Source organism: Dacryopinax primogenitus (assembly GCF_000292625.1).
Source record: "Dacryopinax primogenitus strain DJM-731 SS1 chromosome Unknown DACRYscaffold_22, whole genome shotgun sequence".
Classification (NCBI taxonomy): domain Eukaryota; kingdom Fungi; phylum Basidiomycota; class Dacrymycetes; order Dacrymycetales; family Dacrymycetaceae; genus Dacryopinax; species Dacryopinax primogenitus.
Genome location: NW_024467219.1, coordinates 270,378 through 288,569, shown reverse-complemented (window position 1 = coordinate 288,569; position 18,192 = coordinate 270,378). Strand labels below are relative to the sequence as shown.

At 54.9% G+C, this 18,192-nt stretch overlaps 7 protein-coding genes across 7 annotated transcripts; 4 read left to right on the top strand and 3 right to left on the bottom strand.

The window, feature by feature from the left end:
• The first annotated feature begins 2,408 nt into the window (after positions 1-2,408).
• On the top strand, positions 2,409-3,370 carry DACRYDRAFT_24956 (uncharacterized protein). The gene has a single exon (XM_040773935.1). The coding sequence runs from the start codon at positions 2,728-2,730 to the stop codon at positions 3,151-3,153; it is 426 nt and encodes a 141-aa protein (XP_040624469.1). The 5' UTR covers positions 2,409-2,727; the 3' UTR covers positions 3,154-3,370.
• A 23-nt stretch (positions 3,371-3,393) lies between these two features.
• Positions 3,394-4,753, bottom strand: DACRYDRAFT_111613 (uncharacterized protein; the record flags this gene model as incomplete). Its single annotated transcript, XM_040769269.1, has 4 exons — positions 3,394-3,625; positions 3,739-4,016; positions 4,200-4,548; positions 4,617-4,753. The coding sequence occupies 4 exons, from the start codon at positions 4,751-4,753 to the stop codon at positions 3,394-3,396; spliced, it is 996 nt and encodes a 331-aa protein (XP_040624468.1).
• A 125-nt stretch (positions 4,754-4,878) lies between these two features.
• DACRYDRAFT_24955 (uncharacterized protein) lies at positions 4,879-5,499 on the top strand. The gene has a single exon (XM_040773934.1). It carries the CDS (start codon positions 4,922-4,924, stop codon positions 5,378-5,380), a length of 459 nt encoding a protein of 152 aa, XP_040624467.1. The 5' UTR covers positions 4,879-4,921; the 3' UTR covers positions 5,381-5,499.
• Positions 5,500-6,098: 599 nt separating this feature from the next.
• DACRYDRAFT_119244 (uncharacterized protein) lies at positions 6,099-7,964 on the top strand (the record flags this gene model as incomplete). The annotated part of the gene is made up of 2 exons (XM_040770752.1): positions 6,099-7,002; positions 7,055-7,964. The coding sequence occupies 2 exons, from the start codon at positions 6,099-6,101 to the stop codon at positions 7,951-7,953; spliced, it is 1,803 nt and encodes a 600-aa protein (XP_040624466.1). The 3' UTR covers positions 7,954-7,964.
• Positions 7,965-9,548: 1,584 nt separating this feature from the next.
• Positions 9,549-10,357, bottom strand: DACRYDRAFT_24954 (uncharacterized protein). The gene has a single exon (XM_040773933.1). The coding sequence runs from the start codon at positions 10,319-10,321 to the stop codon at positions 9,677-9,679; it is 645 nt and encodes a 214-aa protein (XP_040624465.1). The 5' UTR covers positions 10,322-10,357; the 3' UTR covers positions 9,549-9,676.
• A 1,165-nt stretch (positions 10,358-11,522) lies between these two features.
• Positions 11,523-12,579, top strand: DACRYDRAFT_111609 (uncharacterized protein; the record flags this gene model as incomplete). Its single annotated transcript, XM_040769268.1, has 2 exons — positions 11,523-11,633; positions 11,680-12,579. The coding sequence occupies 2 exons, from the start codon at positions 11,523-11,525 to the stop codon at positions 12,577-12,579; spliced, it is 1,011 nt and encodes a 336-aa protein (XP_040624464.1).
• Positions 12,580-12,582: 3 nt separating this feature from the next.
• DACRYDRAFT_24953 (uncharacterized protein) lies at positions 12,583-13,651 on the bottom strand. Its single transcript, XM_040773932.1, has 2 exons — positions 13,273-13,651; positions 12,583-13,221 (listed from the first exon to the last, which is right to left on the bottom strand). Exons 1-2 carry the CDS (start codon positions 13,552-13,554, stop codon positions 12,904-12,906), a joined length of 600 nt encoding a protein of 199 aa, XP_040624463.1. The 5' UTR covers positions 13,555-13,651; the 3' UTR covers positions 12,583-12,903.
• Between the last annotated feature and the right edge of the window lie 4,541 nt (positions 13,652-18,192).

Here is an 18,192-nt window from a genome sequence, read left to right as displayed (position 1 = left end):
CTCCGGTTTGCTCCCGAATGGAGGCAGACGCCACACCTCGGTTTCGCTTGGTGCCCTTAGTGTTCTTCTCTTCCTCTTCTCTCTATCTATCAACTCATTCAAAAGAGAGGCCCTGAACCTGTGAATTGGAATCGCTGCAGACCCCTCAGTGTAGACTTTATAACCCACTGTGCTCCTTGTTTCCATGAGCTTGGCTGAGACGGCGAGGGACCACCATACATAATGCCAGCCGAAATCCGTGCCCCACCCCGGACACATACACTCGGCTGCCGCTCGTTGATCGAGCACCGCCGGGACGTTAACGGCTTTATTTCTCGCTTCTGTTCTGGCCATGTCCCGGCTCTAGGCGGTCTATCAGCTCCCCAGATTTTGGGGGATCACCGTAACTTGATCCGCTGTTATTTGAATCGAGCGCAAAGATGCAGTGCCCTGCCGATCGTATCTATCTCCATGACCGTGAGAACAGGGTTCTGATTTCGGCGGTCGAGCAAACATGTGATCGCTTGTGTGGTTGTTGTGATCAGGCGATTGACAATGCTGCGAGACAAGGAATCAGGAGCTGGATTTCAAGCCCGGAGATCATTACAAGGCCCATCGACTAGGGAATGGGTCAGGGAAAAACCTCGACAACACACACATTTATGCGATCTGCCGTTTGGGCTAGGAAAACGTTTCAAGACTCCTCTGCATTCGGGTATGTTCTCATCTCGAGCTGCACCCGTGGAAAACAAGGATATTCCTCGCTCCATTTTCTCGGCTCCAGGTCTTTGATAAGGGGTCAAACTTGCACCACCCAATGCGCTCGGTCACCTCTGCATCATGGAGCCTCACTTGCTCATCTACCTGCTCCGGGAAATGACACTCGTATTTCTTAATGAACTGGAGTTACAAGTCTCGCCAGCCACCGGAGGTTGGTGTGGACCGGAACTCTCTTTGCTGGAGCCCCACACTTCATTTACCATATTTGGTAATAACGTGGTGGCATTCGTATTCGGAGCTTTACTAATCGGGTCGGTCAACTTTTCCTAAGCTACCGTCCATTCTGCAAATTTGTCACCCTAGTTCTGCATGCAGGAACTCGGAGCATTCTGCACTGTCTTGATGGTGAAGCAGTTGGCCCGAGCGAACGACTGAGCTGCCCGATGCTGAACTTGGCCAGTCCTTTCAAGGGAAAGACAGCTCATCTCCTGCTTCGTGTGCGCGGAACTCCGCCCTCGTGAAGGCTACAGAGCTGATCTCAGAAGACAACCCGCTTTGAGACTCCGCAGGTCCAGATGAGATCCTTGCAGCATGAGGTGTCTTCCATTGCTCGTCAAAAATGGAGTTCGTGATATCAGTCCAAGCTTCCCTTCTATCACCGGAACCTGCTTTCTCCCGGTCGGAAAGTGTCAAGCCCCGGTCAGACTTTACACGTGTCTGAGGAGGGAGATACGCTGGGTGGACCACTCTGCACCATGTTCTCGACCCTGACTGGTGTTATCTTACTGATTTGGTAACCTGCCTTTTCCCGGGACGCTGAATAGAGGCATGTGGCATTCGTGGGTGAGACATAAAGCGCATCCTAGAGGACAGCTGATGTTCCAGAGGGAACAAGATATTCCTTTTAGTAAAGACACTTCTGTAGTCTTGAGCAGCTCACAAAGTTGAGAAAAATCGGAGACCTCGGTCCTTTATCAGCCTTAACTTTCCATCGCGTTTTCATGTCTTTGGTACACGGCCGTTGCTTCACTCGTACCTGCCACATCTGGCACTCATTTTCTGGAAAGGAGTTGACAGGCATGTTAAACCTGCCAAAGTTCGCCTTTCAGCCGTTTGCCCCGGGGTGTCCATCCCAAAGCACTCGGCTGGAAAAAGAGGAATTCATTGTATTGCTACACCATCAGTAAAACAAAATACCGAGCCATCAGAATGGATCCAGCAGCTTTCGTTCCATCCAACCCACCGGAGGCGAGCGTCGATTTCCGGTGGGTTTTCCCGGCCGGAATCACTCGAGGCGGCGCCCACATTTTCCCATCCCAGCTTCAAGCTTAATACAACATTAATATCAGCAGAAAAAGATCTCTCGCGGTGCGCACAGACAGAGAAATAGCCGAAACCACCTCGATCCGACAGCCCAACATTCCCGTAGCTTCTCTCCGCCTCCGGGCGTTAGTCACCTCCGTCCCCACATCCCACACGCAACGTGGTTTCCGGCCATATAACCGGCGGCGACTCATCAACCTCCAGCTCTGCACGCACCTAGGGTCGTGACTCCTCCCTGATATCTCGCTATCCACCTCCGGCGACTGTTGTACGGCAAATCGTTATCCGATCTCGTAGTTTCTTCTTTTTCTACCGCTAAGAAGTACGCCGAACGCGACTGGCGATCTTCATCCCATTTCTCGTTCCAAACTACCAGCACGCCCACGAGCTGCTATCACCTACCGACCATCTGCTGCGCTTCTTTGACAGGAGAAATCAAGATGCCGACTCTCCCGCCAATTGAGCCCTCAAGGTCTGCGTCGGGTATTGTAACAGACCCGAATACGCTAGAGAGGATCGTGCCCGCAACTCGGCGTGCGGACGGGACGTGAGTACTAGTGTCTCCGTCTTCATTCCTCCGCCCTCATCCTCCTCCTCTCCTTCCCTTGTCGCTCCTTCATGCACCGTCATCTCCCCCTCTTCCCTCCTTTCCTACGTACTCCTTCACTCTATCCGAACACGCTAACGCTAACACCGTCCCGCAGCATGCGAAAAGAACTACGCATCCGGCCCGGCTTCACACCGCAAGAAGACGTCGGCCTCTTCCGTTCCCGGCGACAACAGACCGACGGTCGGCCTTCTCTTCCCCCGGGAGCAGTGAGCAGGAGTGTTCCTGGCGCTGGGCCTAGATCTGGTGCTGGTGCTGGATCTGGTGCGGGAGGGGAGGGGAAGAGTAAAGCCCAGAAGAAGAACGAGAAGCGGAAAGAGAAGAAGCGGGAAAAAGAGCCTGTTGCCTCTTCTCCCTCTTCTGCTGTAGGAGGGGCGGTGGGAGTCGGAGAGAAGAAGCAGGAAGTGGTCAAAGACGCGTGGGACGAGGAAGACGTGCGGGCGGAAACGGAAACGAGGCGTGAGCAAGCGGATGCCGAGGTGCTCAAGCTTGCTGAGGAGCTGGAGAAGAAGGCCAAGGTGTAGCGTACGTGTTATGGCTCGGGGCGCTTCGTCCCTTCGTCCCGTCGTCACTTCGTCACTTTGGTTGTGATCTGTGTTGGCGCTCGGCGCTCGACGCTGCTCTATCATTACGTCTCTGTATCAGTGGGCAATAGGCACACGACCAGTGCGGCGCGCAGCCAGTAGCTAGTACTTCTATCTCATGTTGTATTCCACTCCCTCTATCTCATGTTGTATTCTACTCCCCCTCTCTCCCTCCACGGGTCAATACCTCACTTCCACTTCCACGTCCTTCCTCTCCCACTCCCTCAGATCAGGCAAGCCAACTGTCTCCCTCTGTTCCTCCTTCGCCGTCGTTGGTTGGGGCGCCGGAAGTGCAAGTGCAGGTTTCTTCTTGGGCAGGAGCTCGACGAAGGCGATGATGAACACTACGAAGAATGCGATTACGCCGACTCCACGACGGGTGTTGTTCCATTTTGCTTGCTCGATCTCTGTCCTACTCCAGGATTAGCATGTTGCTCCAGGTACCTCACACCCGCCTTCGGGGGAGGCGGAGTGTCAAACGCAAACGCAAATGCAAATGCACATGCAAATGCAAATGCAACGCACCTAAGTTCCCCAATCGTGATCGTACTCTTATGGTTCACCTCCTCCATCTCCACCTCCGGCACCTTAGTCTCCAACCGACTCTCGTTCTTCCTCGTATTGACTTCCATCTGGATCTCATGCCTCAACGTATCCACATCTTCCTTCACCTTCTGGGAAAGACTGTCTACTTCTCGACGTAGGGCTGTGAGCGTAGAGCGGATGGAGGCGCTCGATGCCCGGGAGCGGGAGGAGGACTCGGAGCGCAGTTCGGAGAGGGCGGCGCGGAAGAGGTAGGCTTGCTAGTGTAAGGGGTTAGCTGGTGACTTCTCCCCCTGTAGCAACCTCAACATTCCCCAACACCCCCCAACCGCGTAGCCAACAGCCAACCCCCTCCCAGCAGGACCCGAAATCCAACCCCCCCAAACCCAACTCAATAAGAAATCAAGAAAGCAAGAACGTAACAAACAAGCAACCAAACCCACATTCTCCAAATCCCCCCTACTGATCCCCCTCCCCTCCGCCTCCCACCTCTTCCTCCCCACCTCCTCCAACGCAACGCGCATAATCGCCTTCCCCCTTCCCTCTGGAAACCCGTGCGCCGTCAGATGGCGGATGAAGGCGTGCGTGTCGAAGGGGGGTTTCTGGCTTTGAGCCCGAGGGGGGAGGGGGGGTGTGGGGGGGTAGGGGACTGGGAGGGAAGAGGAGGAGGAGGGGGTGGAGTTGGAGTTGGAGTTGGAGTTGGAAGAGGTGCTGGTGCTGGAAGGAGGAGAGGGAGGGGAGGGGAAATCGAATTTCCCCGGACCGGAAACCGGTTCCCTCTCCCCCCCTCCCCTCCCGAGAGTTCAGGGGCAGTACTAGTCTGTTCTATCTTGGCTGTCGCTGTCGGTGCGTTCGCGGACGTGGACGTGGACGTTCCTTGTGGTTGACCTGGGAGAGCGGGCTTGAATGGGAGTCCGAGTTCTTCGATTCGTGCGATAGGGTTGGGAGGGGTTGTGTGGATGGCTCGATGGGGGAATCGGAGTCGTGAGAGGGGCATCTTTAGTACTTGAGCAGTTGAAGCGTAGTTGGAGGAGTAGTTCAAGTGGCAGTCGTTTAAGTAGAAGCAGTTCGAGTGTTAGCTGTTCAAGTAGGGGTAGTTCAAGCGATAGGAGTTCGAGGAGTAGTTAGGAGTCAAGTACTTTTCAGTAGGTCTACTACACGCGCAATGACGGGCGCTTCAGGGATCTGCCCCCGTACTCCGGTACTTTCAAATCCTACCTCCCTCCTCCTTCAAAGGCCTAAAAATCTCCCTCCTCCCCCTAAGCCTCACTCCAAGCAGCTCATGCCTCACCCCCTTCCTCTCCGCTTCCCTCACAGCCTCCACCCCCGGGGAAGGGACATGCCGTCCATGACTCGTCCGTCCCTCAAAGGACACTCCCGTGAGTGCAGTGAACACCTGCGCACTGGAACCCTTCGCTCTCCCCATCCGGTAGTACATGTCCGCTTCCGCACCTGGCATGAGGGAAGCGAGTGCGCTGCTCTCTTCCGCCCCTACTTCCTGGAGGGACTTCGTCGTCGCCCTACCTGGGATACTCAACTCCGGGAGAGAAGCACGCGCTTTGGAGGAGAGGAAGAGGGAGGCGTTCGTCGTGTACTTCATCGGGTTCACCGTGTGCTCAGGTAGGAGAGCAGCGTCGATCGCTGCGCTGAGGTTGTAGGGTCTTGTATAGAAGGCAGAACGGTGGTAGAGGGAAGTGAGGAGGCGGAGTTTGGGGAGAGGGAGGGTTGGGCGGGGGAGTTGGGGGGGCCAAAGGAGAGAGGAGAGGAGCGATCGGAGGGAGGAACGTTGACGTCTCGTGAGGGGCTTTTCGGGGGTTAGAGCAGAAGGGCGGGGGGAGGGAGGAAGAGTGCCCATTGTTGTCCATAGGAGGGGAGCTAGGGCGAGCCGGACATCGTCGGAGAGGGGAAGGAGGCAGTCTTTGTGTTGGGAGAGGAGGACTGAGAGTGTGCCTAGCAGGGTTGGGGAAGGGGTGTCGAGTTCGTGTATGTAGTGTTGGAGTACATGGGCGAGGGAGGTGAGGAATGGGGTTGGGAAACGGTCGGCGGGTGAAGGGGAGGGAGAGGTGGATGTGGATGTTGAGGAGTAGGAACGGATGAGGGGAGTGTGGGGGATGAGAGTTGTACACCGTCGGAGAGGAAGGCGTAGCATGATGGACGTCGACGAGGTGAACAAGGACAAGGTGAAGAGATTAAAAGTTGAAATAGAGCGGGATCAGATTATATAATACATAGCCACTGCTCGCATTGGAATGGGAATCGCCTCGGTGGATGGGCGTTTGTGAGGAGAGAGGTCAAAAGGAGAGCGCATACATCTCCCTCTCCTCCCTCCCTCCCCCACGACTATGAAACGTCACCATCCCCGCCCTTCACTCACACTAGAACGCGGTCTCACACTTCTATCACACCTCAGACCACCATCCCGCGGTCCTCCTTCTGCTACTTCATCTCTAAACTCAGCACCTCCCTCTCCAGCTATACCTAGGTCTCCATCTCCTTTCCCAGCTTGGGACATGTCACCCAAGAGGGGTGGGGGGAGTCCGAGGTGGAGCCCCACTTGGGGAAAGGGGGCGGGAGGGAGTCCGTTACTTCCCTTGGGGGGGCATACACCCCCACGACGGGGCCGAATACGCTGGCCAATCCTGCTCATCCTCATCCTCGCCCTTCTCATCCTCCTCTACCTCTTCATCTACTTCTACTTCTACCCGACACCCCAACCCCTGCTCCTCCAACAACCCCACCCCTCCCTCTCCCTCCCCGACTTCCCCCCCACACCCTGGCCTCCCTCCCGTCCCCCCACAGAACGCTACCTAACCTACCTCCCCCATTCCGGACTGCACAACCAGCTCATAGAACTCCAAAATGCGCTGCTACTCGCTTCCCTCCTCGGGCGCACCCTCTTGCTCCCTATGGTCAGGGTTGGCAGGGCGCAGGCGTGGCGTAAGCCGGGGGTGCTGGAACGGGAACTTGGATGTGGGTTTATGTCATTTTCGCCCGAGTCGGAGTTGGAGGGAGAGGAAGGGTGCCAACAAGAGACGGACCACGCCTACCTGCCCCTTCCCTCCCTCTTCCATCTCCCCCCATCAATCCCCTCTCTCCCGCTCCCGCCCCCCTGCCCCTCCCTCCCCATCTCCGCGCACTCAACCTCACCCCCTCCAACACCTACACCCTCCCTCCCCCCACCCGTACCACACAAAGTTCTTCGAGTCCTCGGCCCTGGACCGCCCGCTAGGTCGGTACCGTGCGCGTGTGGACCTGGACACCTTAGCTCGGGAGACAGCGGGCGTTCGTTTGCTAGCAGTAGGCTCCCTCTTCGGGAGCTCGAGGATCAAGCTTTCCTCCGCTGGTGCCAAACGCCTCAGGGGGGAAATAAAATCCCAGACAACGTTCTCCCACCCAGTACTGCTCCGTACCGCCGACAGTATCGTCCGCGCTCTGGGGGGCAGGGATAGCTACATCGCGGCGCATCTTAGGCTGGGAGATGGAGCGTTTGAGAGGGAAGCGAGGGAGAGGGCGAGAGAGCTCTGGTGGGCGGTTGTCCGTTCCCTTGGGGTGGGGGAGGGGCTTGCGAGGGAGGTGGAGCGCTGGGCACATGCGGAGCATGCAGGGGGGAACAGTTCTTTCCCCTTCTCCCCTCTCCCTCTGGATTCGGATTCGGACCTAGGGCCGCCACCAAAAGAGCACCCAGACCTAACAGCAGCCCGTCACCCCCACCCCCCTCTCCCCTCCTTCCCCCTCCCTCCCCCTCCTCCTCCTCCCCCCCTGTCGTGCCCTCGCCCACTCCATACCCACCCGGAGCTGCAACCGCTCAACGTACCCCTTTTCCTGGCTACCACGGACCCTGGGAGGGAAGTGGAGGTGTTGGGGAGGACGTTCCCTTGTTTGTTTGGGCTTTGGAGCGGGGGGATGGGAGGTTTGGAAGGGGGTTTGTTGGATGATGTACGGGGGTTGACGGTTGATCTTCCTGAGCCGGAAGCGGAAGCGGGACGTACCGACCCCACCTCACCACAAGTACAAACGCAAACGCTAACACGGACACGGACACTCCAAGTCGGCCCCTTCCTCACCGGGATCATCGACGCCCTCGTCCTCTCCCAAGCACACTGGGTCAGGGGCACAAGAGGAAGCACTTTCTCCGGCTGGGTGGAGGATGTGGGATGGAGAGTCGTTAGGGGGTGGGAGGTCGTTTTGAGGGGTTGAATGAGTTTGGGAGAGGGGGGGGAGGGAGTTGGGGGAAGGCGAGGGGTTAGAGGGAGTCGAGGGGTTGGGGGGAGTCGAGCAGAGGCGAGGGGGGAGTCGAGGAGGTTGGGAACGAAGAAGCGGAGAGATGGGAGAGACGAGTCGAGGAGGGTAGGAGGGTAAGTCCGACCCCCGACCCCGCCCGCTCGGGTCGGAGACGCCGTGTTTTGTGTCTATTGTGTACACGGGTCGAAGCCCGGGCCTGGCTGGAAAGTGCCCACTTCCGGGTCCGGGTTGTTGTGCAGTGCTGTAGTTCACAGCTGATTCCTGATCGCTGATAACTGATTGTTGGCCGACAGATAGAAGCGAGGTCGTTTACAGCTGTATGTTGTATGTCCGCTGTATGACTGCTGTATGTAGAGCACTGTAGGCCGTACAACGTACAACGTACAGAGTTGTAGGATATTCATACATGTAACCGACGTGTTCTGGTACCCGCAAGCCAGATAGCAAGGATCGGGAGCGCGAGAGGGAGAGGGAGAGATGGCAAGGGAGCTGAGCTTAAATCCGCTCCCGATCCCAATGTCGTACGTTCGCAGTATGTATGGGCACCCAACGCTATCCAAGATCTATCCAGAGGGCCGTGAGGTATTCGATGGAATAGGGATAGGAAAGTGGGAGGGGGCTGCCTTGGCTTGGGAAGGGAGGAGACACGCAGGAGGCGCGGGACGGCTGAGACAATGTCAGAGCTTATTTAAGCTCTCGCTGCACCCGGAGACAGGGAAGATGGGGACACGCATTGCATACCCCGTCAATGGTCAGCCTCAGTGCATTAACGCATACTTCTACTGAGATTTGGGCCGTGATTCGCTGGTTGGACTTTCGGAGATGGGGAATAGGGTCGGCACTCAGAGAGTGGGGAGTGGGAGGTGACAACTCCGGAAGCAGAGCGTATTAAGCTCAAGCTCTTCATCAAAACCCACAGCTCAATCATTTCTCTCTGCACTGCTCTGCAAGACACTCATAAACCTCAAGGCACAAGGAGAAGTTCTTTATCAGGGTATGATCTTTGGGAAGCTTTACTGCTTACTGTGAAAGTCGGTGTAGTCTTTGTTTTGCGGTTTTTGTCAGAGAATATGGGAGCGGAGCTTATTAAATTAAATTACTTTCCCCTCATGTTACATCACACACGCACTCTAAACGCCATATAAGAGAGGCCAAAACAAACAAGCAAAACTCTTTTGGAGGCTATTGCATCATGTTGATCTGAGAGGCATTCCTAGATGAGGGCACGGGCAGTTTGGGGCGGGAGCTTATTATAAGGTTTGAGAAAGGCTTCATTAATCGTGCTTGGCCAAACACACGGTGCTACGCAGTGAGGCATGCATATTTGCATAATTTCTATTCTCAGATTTTTTTTTCACAATTTCCTCCAAGTATTGCTCTATCTTGATGAGGACGACGTAATGCGCTTTACAGGTTTCGGAAGCAGAGCTTACATGCCCATCAGCTCTGGGTAACCTCCCCCAAGAAAGCTGATGGGGCTACGTACGCCTGACCTATGCAGCCAACCGTTCTGATGCTATTGACAGGAATCTAACGTGTGAAGATCTCAGATATGCATATGAAATATGACAGTCCAACACCTTCCTGTCCAGTAAACATGGGACGGGCCCCACACAATACGAGGAACACGGGGAACCAGAGGGAACAACCTCACTTCTGCTCCCCTGCAAACGACCGGTCACCACACGCCCCCGCCGACCTCTGCCTCCCCCTCCGCCGCCGCCCAAGCCACGGCCAGCTCATCCATCTCCCCCGCCAGAACACGCTGTACGTATTTCCTCTCCCTCTCCCCGAGCTGTGCCCACCAATCGACGACCACCCTTTCTTCCTCTGTCATCTCCGTGCTATCCCCCTCCGAACGGCGGCTCATGAGCCTCTTGAGCGGGCCGTAGAACTCGCGTACTTGCTGTTCGCGTTCTGCTAGGGCTTGCGCGCGGAGGCGGGAGAACTCGGGCAGGATGGAGAAGAGGAAGAGGAGGGGAGGGCCGAGGAGAGGGTGGGCGAGGGCGGCGTCTAGTGCTGAGGGGTGGACGGGGGGAGTGGTAGGAGGGAAGAGGAGCTGGGATTCGGTGGCGAGGGAGGCGTGCGCGAGGGTTTGGAGCAGGGGGCCGTGGGGGAGTTGGAAGTTGGGCCAGGGGGCGGCGGCTGGGTTGGGAAGATTCGCACCTCTCCCGCCGACACCTGCGCCTGCTCCTCCCCCTGCTCCACCCTCTGCTCCTGCGGCTGGAGCTGCTCCCGCTCCTCCAGCAGCCCCTGCCCCTGCCCCTGCCCCCGCTCCGCCTGCACCGGCAGCAGCCCAGTACTCCCCCAACAGCCGATGCATTTCCCACATACCCCATAGGCCCGCAAACAGCACGACAACAGCATTCCTCTCTAGCGACGCTCCGCGAGTGAAGAGGAAACAGAAGAAGAGTATGCGGAAGAGGGCAAAGGAGAGGGAGGCGAGTAGGGACAGAGGCGGCAGGCGGATCCGGATTAGGGTGATCGTTCCTGCGTTGGGCGCGGCGGCGGGGGGAAGGGGGAGCGGGTATGCCTGTGGGAAGCTAGAGGTGGAGAGGAGTTGGACTACGAATTGCGTGGAGAGGAGCGTGCGTAGTGCGGCTTCTTGTTCGGCGTTCGAGGAGGTAGAGGAGCGCATAAGGTAGGGGTAGGGCAAGCCACTGGGAAAAATGGAGCATTAGTATACCTCTGTGATGATACGCGAAAGAGACGCACTCCACAAGCACCGTCGTCCATTCCCCGCCTTCAACCGCTGCTACGGGAAGCTCACACCCCTTGTCCCCCACCAGCCCACTCCTAAGGCCCAGCCTCTCCACCCACGCCCTCGCAGCTTCACGCGCTTCCCGTTCTTCCCTCAAAGACGTGTAGGGCGAGAGCGGTGGAGACGTCTTCGTAAGCTGGGAAAGGGCGAAAGTGTACAGGTAGGTGTAGTACGCTAGGGCTGAGAGCTGCGGTGTGCTCCTGACCAATAAAGGGGGGAAGAGCGAGCTGGGCGGGATGGGGATGTACTGTCTTTGCGCTTGCTGCTGTTGCTGCAGAGGGGTGGCGCTGGGTGGGAAGGGGTATCCTGTAGGAGCGGGGGAGGGCGAGGGGGCAGCAGCCCGTTCCGCCCAAGCAGATGGATGGACCGCAACATGCACATGTCCTTCTTCACCCCACACATCCCCTAGCAGCTCTGTATCCCCCAGCGTCTTCCCTCTCGCGAAGAGCCTCAGCCCTCCAGAATCGGGCGTGCCTTGGATGGAATGGGAAAGCCGCTGTTTGAGCTGGAGGATGGTGTTTGTTGATGGGAGGATAAGGAGGGGCGGGCAGAGGGTAGGGTGAGAGGGAAGGTGGATCGTCAGTCTTGTTCGCGCTGATTGGAGCGGCATGGTAGAAAGAGGATGGTCGTCATGATGGGAGCTACCTGTGTCCATCCAGGAGGCAGCGAGCAGATGGTGGTGATGGTGGTGGTATGAAGACAAGGGTCGTGTGCCTCCACGTCGTCCCCTTGTCCCTCGACGTCGTCCTCCCTCAGTAGGCGAATGCGCAATGCGATAGAACGCCAGCTAGGAACACTAGAACTCCTAACAGCCGTCTATTGCGCAGAAGGAGAACTGATTCTACAGTCGGAGACTGGGGCGCTCTTACCCTCTGTACGTACCAACTCTTCCTACTTTCTGACTTATTAACCCTTTGCAGCTGAAAGCATGGACAGAACACCCATCATCCCCCTTACCTTCACCTTTCCCATCTGAGCTCAAGTTGCTCCTGAACATCAAAGCTGAAGACCACCCCGGGCAAGTCCTGAAAATCGACATCCTCCTCCCCCTCTCTCCTGCACAACCACAACGACCAAAACTCAAGCTCCGCCAGCCGGTCTGGCTCTCCAGATCAGAGAGCGAGCGGCTCGCTGAAGTGTTGAGCGTTTCCCCGCACAGAGAGGATGAACAGAGGGGGGATGGCTGTGGAGAGGAGGAGGAGAAGGAGGAGGGAGAGGACGACTTGGGGTGGATAATGTCCTCCCTCGACAGGTTACAAGCTGCTCTCCCTTCTCTCTCCTCCTCCCCAGCGACCCCCTCCCCAGCCTCTCCCCCCCTCACACCCATCACCCAAACCTCAGCCCAGCCCACCCCTCCATCCCAAGTCCTAAGAACATGGCACCACCTCCCCTCCCTCTCTACCCGAAGCAAGCGTACCGACCTAGTACAATACGCCCAATCCCACCATCCCCCACTGACGGGGTTTGTCCTCGCCGGCAAGCCCGGTCTGGTAGTGCTCGAATACCCGCTCCCTCCTTCCCCTATTCAGGCAGACCTCTCCCTCGCCAGCGCAGCGCTAGACCGGTACTGGAGCACGATCCGTTCCCAGAGCTGGGCTGATATCCCCCCCTCACACAAGAAAGTCTCTGAGAGGCTGCGAGAGGTCGGACAGGGCGCGTTTGGGGATATGAGGGAGGTGACGCGTGCTCAGGAGGTTGGGGGGGAGAGGATGGGAGGGGAGAAGGGGAATAGGCAGGATTTGGCTAGTGTGGGGAGGTGGTTGGAGGGATGTGGAGTGGGTGGGAGGTTGGAGAGGGTTTTGGGTGCTGAGTGGACGTGAGCGGGAGGAGGCAATGACATGTTGTGGTTGTTGTTGTTGTTGCTGTATTGATCTCACAAGCTAGAGCGAGGATAGGATAGTGTAACGAGTGTCCATTGTCGACGCCTTCAAACGCGCATACAACCGTTCTGCATCGAAAGGTATACAACTAATTCCCTCATTCTCGCGAGGGAAAGAGAAAACGAAACATAAGGGGTGAGAAGGGTACAGAGGCCTCCGGGAGGCGTTCTATCAGTCCGTAATTCAGTCCGTGGTGCATTGCCTATTCCATGCAAGGGGAAGGGGAAGGGTGAGAGGATCATCCCAATATCGCGTTCAGGCAGTTCAGGCAAGGACAGCGCCCAACAGCCCAAGGGCAAACACCATCGCTCCGAGCTTGACGTCAGTGCCCAGCGCGCCGCTCGTGCTGCCCCCAGTGTTAGGGAGGGTGTCGCTCGGCCCGGAGCTAGGCGCGCTGTTCGTCCCTGTCCCGCTCGTCATGCCGGTGGAAGCGGTGTTGGCTACATTGAGCGTAGAGCCGGTGTTGCTCGCTGCGGAGGCGGTCGTCGTGCTTGAGGAAACGGAAGCGGTGCCGGTGATGTTGAACTGGACAGACTGGGCGTAGAGCGAGTCGGGGGAGTTGGAGTCGCGCGCGAAGTTGATCTACACGGTGTTAGCGTGGGGGAAGGGAAGGGACAGGGGGTCAGTACGCACCTGGAAGGCATCCCCGATAGGCCAGGTACCGCTAGAGTACGTGACAGTCGTGCTGCCGGCGCTAGTGCTCACGTTCGCGGAAAGCAGCTGGTTGTTCGTCGGCAGGACGGTACGGTCCTGATTCACGAGGAAGATGGCGAACGAGGTGGCATCGGTGTCCACTGACGTCCAGGCCACTGTCTGCGATGCGGTGTTGGCGTTCCAGACTGTTGACTGGCCGGGTGAGGTGACTGCGATGCCCAGAGCGGGGATGGCGAGGAGGAGAGCGGCGAAGGCGTACATCGTTGACAGTTAGGTTGTTGGATTAAAGCAGATATGAGGGAGAGTAGAGTAGTAGCGAGTGTACGTGCAAAAAGGTGCAAAAAGGTGGTGGTTGATGAAGAAAGGGATGAAGGGCGGACAAGGTGAAAACGGACAGAGACAGATAGACAGCGGCAGACTCGGCGCACCGCAGCACATGAGAAGGGTCTGTTCACCATCCCCATCCCACACGGCACGTATCTTTCTCGTAATTACCAGACTCACATCTAAACTATGTACATACCATACATACGTAAATTCCCAATCTCCAATACACGAAAAAAGCGCCCCAAATTCCAACCAATCACAGCACCTCAATCAAAGAGGCAGTGTCGTCGAATTTCCCAAAGACGAGACGCATCCGAAGGGACCGGACAAATTAAGCTCTCCCAGACCCGTTATGCGCTCCCTCTCTTGGCTTTGTTTATGACTTGATACCGGGAATGTGACACGCCCTTGGAGGGCGTAATGTCCGGACATGGCGGATATGTCGGGTTTTCTCCTCTGCTCAGATTTCTGCCTGTTCTTTTCGTGAAGGGTTGACTGGGCGCGCGTCTGGGGGTATTCCGAATACGATATTAAAATGTTGAGGTTATCGCGATACGTTGACCTATAGTGTGGCAACGAGTGAGCTACTGGTGACAAGCGTCGATGGTCCATCTCAGTCTTCACCCCTGGCAACGCAGGCGCTCGCTAGTGCTGCCTCACCTGGCTCCACTTTCTCCGAAAACTCGGCGTCTACCGTCCATCCCCATCCTGCATCAGAACAACGCCATGGAGACCGGGCTAAGCTATGGCCGACGCCGATGCGCTCGGGTCTGTGGGCGGTCATAACAAGCCTTGTTTTTGCCATGTCATAGGAAGCGCCGCTAGGAATTCCCTTGGGTCAGCGCTGTTGTAACAAATAGGCGGTCATAACAAGTTGTGTATTTCACGCGTCATAGACATTCTGGAGTACCTCTAAAGTAGTGTCAATTCTCGGAGCGTAACAGTCACTGCCTGGGAGGCGTCATAACGTCGTCAGATTGACGTGCTGGAGATGCTCAGGACCAGAACATAGAATGCAACAGTTCATCTGCTGTTTGGAAGGCTTGAGCTATTTGGTATCTGATGAATAATTCAACTCTGGTGTGAATATGAAAACGCTCTAGCAAACAGGTGTCTCGAATTGCTTACTTGCACAGGCATTCTTGTGTGTCGGGTCGCGGATTTCCAGACACAAAGACAACATCGCCAGATGTGTCCGTCGGTGACCGTTCGATTCTTATCATTCGGTCGAGCCCACATCACGGTGAAGCATCCTGGCATAGAAAAATACCAAGCTTGCGTATCTTTGGCTTCAAGTTGCAGCCGCCATGTCGCAGCCAGTCAAAGCTCCGCCGTCGACCTAGAGCATACTATACCTCAACATAGCGTCGCAGAAAGATCGTTTCTCCATAGGATACACGTTTGGCAACTTCGTAGGAGGATGAGCAAGGCCAACGCGTAGAATATTCGACAGTGAAGCTGAACTAAACGAAAGGCTAGGATTCCAACCCGTTGAAGATCCTACATATAACGACTACAGCGATGAATAGGGTAGAAGCTCGCAGTCATGGTACAGTTGCAGTAATGGGTCAGAGTTTGCGGGGAGGGAAGAACGTGGTGGTTCGAGTCCATGGAAGACGAATTAATGGGGACTGATTAGATTCAGAAGTACCCGGAAGCAGATAGAGGACACGTGATTGTAGCCCAATCCTACGGACGGCGGGAAAGGACAGGACCCTAGATCGCTCTCAGACCCATCTTTCCAGCGAGACCCAGCCTCCCAATTATTATTTTATTTTTAATTAGTAAGCCACTTTAAGCTCTGCTTTAACTTTATTTTTTGCATCCATGTGCTTATTATCTGTCACTTAGGAACCAGAACTCCAACAAAGGTTTTCCTTGACATAATATATAATCCACTTAGACATAATATCAACTTTTTGAACTGCCTTTTTACAATATCTACTGTAGTTACATGGTAGCATATTTTTTCACCTTCTCATCTGCAAACATTTACATCTTCTTCAATATTTCTCCATTCTAATCCTATCATTCCATAAATGCATGGGCAACAACATAAGCATATCAATTCAAGGCATCCTAAAACCATGGATTCTAGTTCCCTACTGGCAGTCTTCTTGCTATGGAGATATGCCTTCAATCCTGGTGCCATCAATTTTGCTCCGGGCAATCTCTTCACCCCCTCATGTTGTCCTGGTCCTTCCAACTGCCCCTTCCCTTTCTTCAAACCAGTCTTCCCCTTCCCCTTCCCTGGACCTCCTGCAGGATTCTTTTTGGTAGCAGTGCTCAAGCATTTAGCACTGCTAGACCCTCCTGGCTGCCTCAAGTCCACAGTCACCAGGTCAACCACCATGGCATCAGGATCTGGTGTCACTCAATCAGGGTCCCATTTGGTCTCCCCAGAGTTTGCTGGTGATAGGCTGCATGGTGCTTCATCCTCTTTTGAAGGCTCTTCCTCAATCCATGCAGTATCTTCAACAGGGGACTCAGGAGGTGGTGAAAGTGATGAAGCATCCCCACCATCTTCCTCCACCTCTTCGGCCTCTGCAATCCACCTGATGTTATGAGTAGGCTGAGGCCAAAGGCAGGGCCAATTTTCATTGAAGTCAACTTCAATTTCCAGTACATGCCATTTCTCATCCCGGGGGTTTGGATAAGCTGCCCAAACCCCATTCTGTCCATTCCAGAATTTCAGCATAACTTGCCCCTTCCTGCAGTCCTTCCTTGTGCAGTGGAACCATTGACCACATTTAGCTTCCTTCTCTTTTTGAGCTCCCTTCCATTGCATGATCCAATGGCAGGTGGGACAGAATTGATCCAGCAGATTTCCATTCCAGTTCTTCTGAGGAGCACCAGTGGTGATTTGCAATGTTTTGTCCTCCCCAAACCAGTAGAGATTGTAATCATGCTCAATGCACAGTTCCTTGTCATGAGCATGGATGACAGTGTCCTTGAAGGTTCTGTGGTCGAGGAAGTGATGGCAGAGGAATGGGAGGAGGAAATGCTCAGTCAAACAGTGGGGATTGAGTTTTGGTGCTGTGAATGCAATGATATCATGCCAAAGGTGCCTGAGCCAAAGTCAGCCCATACAAGTTGGAATTCCTCAAATTCCTTACCCAGCCTGCTTGATGTTCCCCCCTCCCTTTGTCACTGCGGCTGTGCAGGCAAGCAACATGCAACATGTGCTCTTGCACTCCAAACAAGGCATCAGGTCCCCAAAGAGGAAGGCTGTCACCTATTCCATAGATTAGTTCCATCCCATCAGTAGCTCTTCCCATACTTACATCCATCAGATTGCCCCATTCTCTGTCCATGCCAGGTAAGCATAGCTGCAAGTCACCTTCCTTTGTATCTGAATGTGTATCCACAATGCACAGAATGTGGAAGTCTTCTCTGTGCCTAGTAATCCATCAATATATTTTTCATCTTCCAACAAAGACACTACTCTACCTTGCCTTCATGCTTGACAGACAATTTGCAATGTCCTCCTTGAGCAACTGAGTTGTGTCCATGGAGACCACTGCTTTGGCTGGGGTGTTTCCCACCTGCCACCTTGTTCCCAGGTAGGATAGTTCGATGTTGACCCAGTTGAACATTTCCATCTGTTCACCATCAGTCAAACATCTCAATACCTATATGGACACACCTTTCTATCATACAGGAACATCCCCCCTGGACATGCTTTGGCAGCTTGAGATGAAAAGGCACTGATGCTGAATCTGTCCTCCTCCTTCCAGTGAACAAAGAGTGCCATGATAGGCCACAGCTTAGCAGACCCTCTTGCCCAAGCCTCCAAACTCCCCCAAATTTCATACTTATTCTCCTTAGTACATTACACTCAATCCACAAAAAAAAACACTCACAGGCCAAGCTTCTTTTCTTGCTGCATAACAGGGCACACATTGGATGCCTCCTAGTTTCTTAGTCTCTGTGCATCCAATTTTTCACAATCTTCCCCATGAGAGGAGTTAATGCAGAAGTCCTTGCCACACTCAATGCATGAGGTCATGCATGATGGGCAAATATTCCAGCACACTCCACACAACTGGAAGGACATCAGTTTGTTATGCTGCAGGATTACAGCACATCACATACCAGGGAAGATGAGGACATCAGCTGCTCCCATGTGAGATGCACCATCATCTCTCTGTCTCTGCTCAGAAAAAATGACTGGGGGTCCCATGCCATCACTTCCTTTCCTTTTGCCAGTCGTTCTGCATCAGGAATTCTGCACCAAAATTCTTGCAAGAGGTGCTGACACCCTCTCCTGAACTCCTTTCAGCTTCAACCCGGACACAAGACAATAGATCAGGTACTCATGCCAATTCCAAATGAGGCATACACCTGTTAGGGCAACACAGGCTGACTAAGTCTGCTCAGCTAAGAGTGCCAAGAGTCTAAGCAGGCAACAAGGAAGTGGAGTAGCCCTGATGACTAAGACCTATCCACAGTATAGGTACCTGTGGATGATCCTAAGAGACCAAGTCCGCAGAGACAGTCCCCAGGCAGAGTAGGCCTTATATTTATACCTCTGTGGTGGAATCTGCTAGAACATCTTGCTTACTCAGCCTA